At 39.2% G+C, this 8,601-nt stretch overlaps 1 protein-coding gene across 1 annotated transcript in view; it reads right to left on the bottom strand.

Moving 5' to 3' along the window:
• Window positions 1-3,023: 3,023 nt before the first annotated feature.
• Window positions 3,024-8,601, bottom strand: part of SPACA1 (sperm acrosome associated 1) — a 28,716-nt gene continuing 23,138 nt past the window's right edge. The window contains exons 6-7 of the mRNA XM_048845061.2: window positions 3,688-3,808; window positions 3,024-3,383 (exon numbers count right to left, since the gene is read on the bottom strand). Coding sequence (XP_048701018.1) covers window positions 3,089-3,383; window positions 3,688-3,808 — 416 coding nt within the window. The 3' untranslated portion in view covers window positions 3,024-3,088. The remainder of the gene's footprint in view (window positions 3,384-3,687; window positions 3,809-8,601) is intronic.

Here is an 8,601-nt window from a genome sequence, read left to right as displayed (position 1 = left end):
AGTGAGTGGAAGCTGAGGGTGCTCAGTACCACTGAAAAATAGTCCATATATTTTAAATAAATAAGTAAATTGCAGAACTCAGGCTTTCTACTATTTCTAAAAAAAAATTGCATAGCCAGCATAAACTACTGTATATTTGACTTAACATTTAGCTGATATACAAATCAAATTATTTGCCTCCTGTACTTTCAGAACACTGCTGAAAATATCACTGCTAATCACAGAGAACTAAATCTGTTTTCAACTCATGTTTTTTTAATTTCATTTTATGGAGCATCTGGTTAAAAATGACCTTTATTTATGCTGCTAAGTTATCCACTATGCATAACACCAAAGAAAAAGCTTTGAGTGCCTAGTGTTTTGTTAAATGTGTTTGACTAAATAAAGTGATAAAATATAATGAAAATCTTTGCAATTCAACATAAAAAATTCATTTCCAACAAGGACCAGTAAAGCTGTCAAAGAAAAACTGATTTCCATCATATATAGTATTAGATCAGACGTAAATGAAACATACATCAAGACTTAAATAACTATATAAAAGTATCCTAAATTTTCTGAGACAGATGGTGGATCGCATGCAGACGAGTTATGAATTCCAAAAGGATCATCCTTGAAAAGAAAAGAAAAGAAAAGAAAAGAAAAGAAAAGAAAAAGATTTTAAATCCTGTCAGATTAAAACAAAAATAGCAAGGTGATTAATCAAATCTAGATAATGCAAGGCAAATGAAATAATGAAGATGACATAATCAATTTGGCCCCCATTCAGGAAATCACTTCGCAGAACTTAAATAGATGTTGAACTTTAAATGTAGGTGAGATTCTCACCCCTGTTCCTGCCCCTTTATGCTGGGTAACAGCAGTGTAAATGAGGCTCTAAAAGCCCTGGATCTAGCCACCGGAGAATACACCTAGTGCAGGAGCTGAGGTTGACAGCTATGGCTGTCCTCTGAGGACTACCTCATGTGAGCAACTGGCACTGAGGACATGATGGAATAGGTTTCAGCCTGGGCTGGCCACCTCAAAACAAACCCGCAAGGAGCCCTGGGGGCATACTTGGGTGGCTGCCCAGGCTGGGGTCCATGCCACCATGTCTTCTCTGCTATTGTTACCCGAGATAGCTAGCTTAAAGCTAGAGTGGGTACATCTGCCTGCGCTGCAATGACTCCTTCATTTGCAGTATAGACTTACCCTTAGACAGGCCCAGATCTGTCTAAACTACTCTGAGAGCTGCTCTGGTCCCACAGGGAGCTCAGAATCAGGAGGGCTGAGTTCTGTGCTTCTCCTGCTAGGGCATGTCTACACTTCGAACTGGGGGTATGATTCCCAGCTCTAGGAGACATATTTGTGCTGGCTTTCATCAAGCTAGCATGATAAAAATACAAGGTAGCCACAGCAGTACGAGCGGTTGGAGGAACTAGCTGTCCTGAGTATGCTCTCGGATGGGAATGCCCTTGGGGTGGCTAGACCCTCCCAGCGCTCATCCTGTTGTGTCTACTCTCTATTTTGAATGTGTTCACTCAATTGGAGCTTGTGCAAGTGTGTCTCCTCAAGCTGGGAATCAGACATAGAAGAGCCCCATATGCTTAAATCCCATTGACTCCAGTGGGACTTACACACATGCTTAAGCTGTCCTGAATATAGGTGCTTTCCTGACTTGAGGCCATTGTGAATTTAACATCTATATTTCCATTGCATATGGCTAATAGGAGTAAATGCAAATATTATGCATACATCCTGCAGAAAGCAAAATTTTGGTTTGGGGCTTTGAATTAATTCAGCTGTCAAAACATAACAACAAAAAGGTGTCAGCACAATTTAAATTACTCAAACACAGCAGATATTATAAGACATGTTTAGAGAGAGAGAGGGAGAATACCTCTGACTTTTGAAAAGGAGGACTTGTGGCACCTTAGAGACTAACAAATTTATTTGAGCATAAGCTTTCGTGAGCTACAGCTCACTTCATCGGATGCTCACGAAAGCTTATGCTCAAATAAATTTGTTAGTCTCTAAGGTGCCACAAGTACTCTTTTTTTTTTTGCGGATACAGACTAACACGGCTGCTACTCTGAAATTGACTTTTGAGTGCTTGTGATCTCATAACCTTAGAGTTGTAACAGAAAGTGAGTTGCAACCTTAACTATGGAGCAGCTAGGTACTGTTCCGTATTTAATGCTCGACTTTTGCATTTAATTTTCTCGGGACAGCGGGTATTGTGGGAGGTTTTAGAGTGCCAAAAATTAAGAAGAATAAAACCCAAAGATCATCATTTTTCACAATATACAAGCTCTTCACCAGTTGAGTGTAAATTTCCTGGATCTGCACCTTTATGGCTACGTAGCTCACATATGCAGATTTGTCCAGTAGTTTGTAAATTCTATGTTCTGTATATATTCTTCCTGTGCTTCTTTTTTTAAACAATATACTTTTTGTTTATTGAGAACCAATTTTGTCCATTCTTGAGTATCTGAAATGAGTCATAATTTTTTTTTTAAAGTCACTATGATGTAAAATACCAAAACTGTTATTTCCTAGGGCCCCTTTTCAGAGATTTCTCTTATCCAAGGAATTTGGTCATAACATTTATTTTAATTTTTAATTATTTGGGGGGCAAATTTTTAAAGGGCCCCTGTGGCGGTGTATGTACACCCCAGCCGCTTGTCCATCTCTGATCTCACCATGCTGGGGCCTAAGGATCAGCAAAAAGTTAATAGCCCTGGTGCCTAGGGCAGAGTGGCCTAGCGGCTAGAGTTAATAGGGCTGCCCTTCAATACAGGACAGCTTGGCCTAGTAGACAGAGTCAATAGCGCAGCCCTTTGGTGCAGGGCAGTGTGGCCTAGTAGCCAGAATCAATAGCACAGCCCTTTGGTGCAAGGCAGCGTGGCCTAGTAGCCAGAGTCAATAGCACAGCCCTTTGGTGCAGGGCAGCGTGGCCTAGTATTTTTACAACACCAGCTTTAAGGTTCAGCTCTATATACCCAATGTATGTAAAAAAATTCTTGAAACTAGTTATGTATTTTAAACATGCTTTATTATAATCTGTTTTTAGATAATTTTTTAATATAGTCTAGCCTTATTTTTCTTTCTAATTCTCTTCTTCATTGTTCCATTCATGGAAAGACTCCTGTTCTTGTCCAGTAGTATCTACATGTGATGCTGTTGGTGTTGGTACTGACACTGTTGCTGATGCTAATCTTGATCCTGATGCTAATCTTGATCCTGACGCTAATGCGGATCCTGACGCTAATCTTGATCCTGATGCCAATACAGATCCTGCTCCTGATGCTTCTTCTATGGTTCTCATTGAACCTTGAGAGCTTGATTGTTCTTCTTTGGAGCTCTTACCAACTTTTGATGCCCAGAATGCTTTTACAGCTGCCCTGATATGGAAATAATAATTGAACAAAAATGTAAACTTAAGTAGACTTACATTCCCATTACCTCACACAGAATATGCTATATCATGTCCCTTCCCATCAATAATCTATGGTACTGCTTTGCAGACTACTTCTTTTCAAGCTACTCTAGTAGAAAGAGAAGCTGTCAGATATACTGATCAATAGCAACATAAATATCCCAGTGTAGAAAAATTAAATGATCTCATCTGAGTGTCAGGTTTGCAGTTAGTAGTACTATACTTTGACCAAAGAACACAAAAATTACATTTGTGTGCTGTCCACCTACCAGTGAAGAATTATGAAGATTAATGCAAAGATCACACCAATACAAACAATAACTCCAGTTATCAGGACAAACACCAGAACTATATCTGTGTCTGGTCTCCTTAATCTTCTTGTTTCCAATTCTAAAGAGAAGAAATACTTTGATCATTATTGCTCAAACATCTTGTTGAACAGATATTAAATGGAAGGAAAATAATAGAAAAGAAATAGGGCCTGATTCTCCATTGCCTTAAACCTTGTGTAGCCAGTTAGACCTGTGAAAAAAATTAGTCCAAATCAGAATAGTAGTATTTTACACCCACTTTGCACAGGTGTGTGTACAGAAGATGCACGGCAATGGAGAACCAGACACATAATGCCTTTAAAAAGCCTAGGAGTAGTAAGGGATAGTAAATTACATTAGTGCTTGCAATGCAATATGATGGAAGGAAATAAGAATCCAAATCAATTATGAGCTCTGTCCAAAGAGGCATCCCATCACAAGCAGATTAGATACATGGTAGTCCTTCTCTAGACAGCCCTAGTAAGACTGCACATAGTTCTGCACACATCAATATCAGAAACATGGTAACAAACTGGATGGAATTAGGAGCAGCACAAATTATTAAAAATATTAAAAGACTGAGATTAGGAAAAAATTAAAGCATGCATATATATATATATATATATATATATATAAGTACCTAGCTGGTGTTATTAAAAGAATGAGTAAAATAGTAATATTTTGCTTTTTAGAATTTTTTTTATAACCTTTGAATAGATTAAGGCAAAGGTAGGTGGACTGTATACATTTAAAAAATAAAAAAATAAGTAAATTAAATCGTTTGCTTAGATTGTAAATTCTTCAGGGCATAGATTGACTCTTTGTTCTGTGTTTGTGCAGTGTCTAGTACAAAGAGGCCTTGATCCATGGCTGGGGGTCCTAGGAGCACACAAATAAATAATAATAATAATTAAACAATAATAAAAGAGAGGGTGTTAACTGTATTGTATTTGAAGCATGAAGCACGGAAAGGAATTGTTTTGGGTGGACCAAAGAGGTAGAAGGAGAAGTAACAGGATGAAACTGAGCAAGGGAAAACTTAAGGTATCAGGAAATATTTCTTAACAATGCAGTACGTTAAATGCCAGAACAATCTTCTAAGGGAAGTACTGGCAACCCCATTAACTGAGACATTTTTCATGATATCAGACAAAATACTTGAGAACAAACCATAAGGAACAATCCAACATTGGTAGAAGATGACCTAGTAAGTCTTTTCCATCTAATTTATGAGATTCAATTGTCACAGTGCGAAGAAAAATGTTTGGTGGACAAACACTGTCAGCTCTATTCAAAAATGTTGACAAGTGTCCAATAACAATCCAAGTTCCTGAAATGTAATACACCCGCCTCTGATCACGCCGGGTTCACCAATCTACATGCACTGTGTTCCCTCTCAGGTGCGCACCTGCGCGGTCGCACACGAGGCCATCAAGGGCCACACAGCAGCCAGCAGGCGCATACACAAGTGAGTGGGGAGAATGTGGAGGGTGAAGGCAGTGTAGTGAGATGATGGGGGGTTGGGGGAGCTTGGGGTGTGCAGGGCGAGTGGGGAGAGACGCCTCTCTTCCCTGGCCCCAGCTCCAGCCGGGGCTGAGGCGGGGACAAGAGAGGCACCTAGCCAGGACTGCAGAGGGGAGATGTGTGTGTGTGTGTCTCTCTCTCTCTCACACACACATACACACTTTTTCTGTGTTTCACACACATACACACACAGTCTTTCACACTCACCTCCCAACACATACTTGTATTATTGTTGTTGTTACTTCTTGATACTTCCTGCAATGTACATACATTCTCTGTAATTTTATTCTTTCAGAGTGCTATTTTATTTTTTTGATTAGTCTATGCATTTCATAATTTTTATTTCTCTCTTATGCTTAAATTTAATTCTTTGAGTACTGAGTTCTAAAATGTCTGACCTGTCCTGGCTGGAGTAATTATCCTTATGGTAACTTTTAAAATATATATATTATATCTAGGTTTTTTGCTTCTACTGGTGGCACACAGTATTCGCACATTACCTCGATACTGGTGTACATAACAAAATTAATTCCGCCCATGGGTGAAAAAAATTAGAGGGAACATTGTACATACACAAGCAAATTTTAATTTCAGATTGATTTCTATCTGGCAACATATATGTTAAAAGCACAGGGTGTGATCCTGACATTCACTGCTATGCAAAATTATCATGGTGATTGCAGTAATCCATAGCATCACTTGAGTATTAATGGGCCCTCTAGTCCACTTTCTTGCATCACAGCAGTAATGATTTCATTATGCCTAAATCATAGATCATTTTTATAATCCCCATGGTCTTACTGCATTATACAGGGTTGACAGGGATGATCACTAGACTGGTTGGAAATTCCAAAACTAACTGTTCTGCATATAGAAAAGGAGTACTTGTGGCACCTTAGAAACTAAGGTGCCACAAGTACTCCTTTTCTTTTTGCGAATACAGACTAACACGGCTGCTACTTCTGAAACCTGTTCTGCATATAGAAATTGTCAGATAAGGTTAAACTAATTAACTGCTTTTAGGTAGTTTCATTTTAAATGCTGGACTGTGACATTTTGGAATGATGGGGGGGATATTAATTAAAAATAACTTCAATTTTGCTATTTAATTAATTTAGATTTTTTATTTTACTGCTTAGTAATAAGCGATTATGATGCTCTAAGGATATCTCTATTTGCAGGCTGCAACAGGGGAGTCTGCTAATGAGAAGTGGGAAGTATCTCATAGTTCATCCAGTATTGATCAATTCACCTTTGCTTCGTATGGCAGATCCACATAATCCCGAACTAGAGTAGTCTATCAGACAACACAAGCAGAGATGCCTTCAAGGCTAGCACATATGATTAAAATACAAGCAGAACAGAGAGAAAAGTGAATGTCCAATCAAGCATTTTACTCTGAGGAAATACTGATTCAGGTATCACAAAAAAGCACTTTAAGAGTATTTTAAAGCAATGCAACTGGCTTGATTCTGTACTCATCACTCAGACAAAACTGCCATTACAATCAGTGAGAGTTTTGCCAAAATGAACAGTGCAGGACATGGCTCAGTATGTCCTTGATCCACTAATTCAGCCAGTGTAATATTTATTCCAATAATTCTGAAAAAAAAATAATTTGTTTATTAAAAGTAGAGATAGGAGAATATTCTTTAAAATGCTCTAATAGGAATACTCTAGTAAAACATCTTAGAAGCTGACTACTATTTTCAAATAGCTCCACTCCTATCAACGTATATTTCATAAGTCTCCAACCTTTACACAGCCATATGTTTACAATGTAGCTGTTGATTCTTTGATCATGTTTTTCTGGATTGAAAGAGGAATGTGTGGTAAATTCAAGTGAAACTTCTTGTTTTGTTTGTTTGTATTGAAGAAAAGAGAAAAGAAAAGGACAGATTTTCAGCTGCACTTAAGCCTCCATTAAGTTAAATTGAGAGGGGAAGCCATAAATGAGGCAGTTGTAGCTGCCTGATTTTGGGTCAGTTCTGTGACAACTCCAGAGTACTTCAGAGTAGTCTAGATTCTAGTACATCACTAACTATAAGGGTAATTAGCTCTGGAATAGGCTTCCAAGGGAGGTTTTGGAATCCCCATCATCGGAGGTTTTTAAAAACAGGTTGGACAAACACATCAGGGGTGATCTAGGTTTATTGGGTCCTGCCTCACCACAGGGGGCCAAACTTGATGATTTCTTGGGATCCCATCCAGCCCTACAGTTCTATAAAGGGCTATCCACCAGATGGGGACTGCCAGAGTGCAATATGCTTCTGCCGTACCCCTTCTCAGGCCCCCATTCTATGGGTTGGGCAAGGGGAGCAACATTATCTCTAGGCCTGGGACTTCCTGGCTAGGGAGATCCAGCTGCTTTTTGCCCCCTTTCTGTCACCAGGGTAGCACAATTAGGCTAGATCAAAACTCAGGACCTGACCCAACGACTCTCCAAAGTTATTGCTTTTGGATTGGGGCAGGAGGAGAAACAGCTTTTAGTGGGGAAGAAGTGAGAATATTTAGGTTAATAGGAGAATTATAAAAAGAAAAGTCTCAAGTGAGTTGTGCACAAGTCAGTGTAGCCTCAAACCAATACAAACATTTTTGGAAGATATTTTAGGAATTTCTGTAAAAATCTGATTTTGTGCAAATTAACAAACACATTAATTTTATTTGCAGTCTGAAAGAGCAACATATTATGAGTAATTGAATACTCAGGGCCAAACACTTCTCTGATCCAAAGCTCATTGAAGTCCATGGGAATCTTTCCATTCACCCCAAAGGGATTTGGATTAGGCCCTTAGGGCTTGGCTGCACTTACATTTTATAGTGCTCTAACTTGCTGGCTCAGTGAGTTGATTTAATTTATTCAGTCACTTCTTTTTAAAAAATAGATTAATAATTACATAAATTAAACACATCAACCCTGGAGCACTTTCTCTTTCAACCCAACTTCTAGCCAAAGGAAACCCATCAAATGAGAATGTTACTCACCCTGTGCAGTAACTGAGGTTCTTCAAGATATGTGTCCCTATGAGTGCTCCACTTGTAGATGTGGCAGCATCCCCTCCGCCTGGGATCAGAAATCTTCATCAGTAGTGCCTATCAGACCGCACATGCGCACACACACATACCCTCACGCTGTGAACAGGACATATATATAGTGCTGTGCAGTCTGACTGCCCCCACTTCCTTCTCTGCCCAAGAGCATATTTTTTTTGGCTCCAAAGCAGAGGGGAGGAGGGCAAGTAATGGAGCACCCATAGGGACACACATCTCGAAGAACCTCAGTTACTGCACAGGTTACGTAACCTTCTCTTCTTCTTGGAGTGATGTCCCTGTGGGTGCTCCACTTAT

Source organism: Caretta caretta, chromosome 3 (genome assembly GCF_965140235.1).
Source record: "Caretta caretta isolate rCarCar2 chromosome 3, rCarCar1.hap1, whole genome shotgun sequence".
Lineage (NCBI taxonomy): Eukaryota > Metazoa > Chordata > Testudines > Cheloniidae > Caretta > Caretta caretta.
Note: the sequence above shows the minus strand (reverse complement) of the source record. Positions and strands in the feature narration are given on the sequence as shown.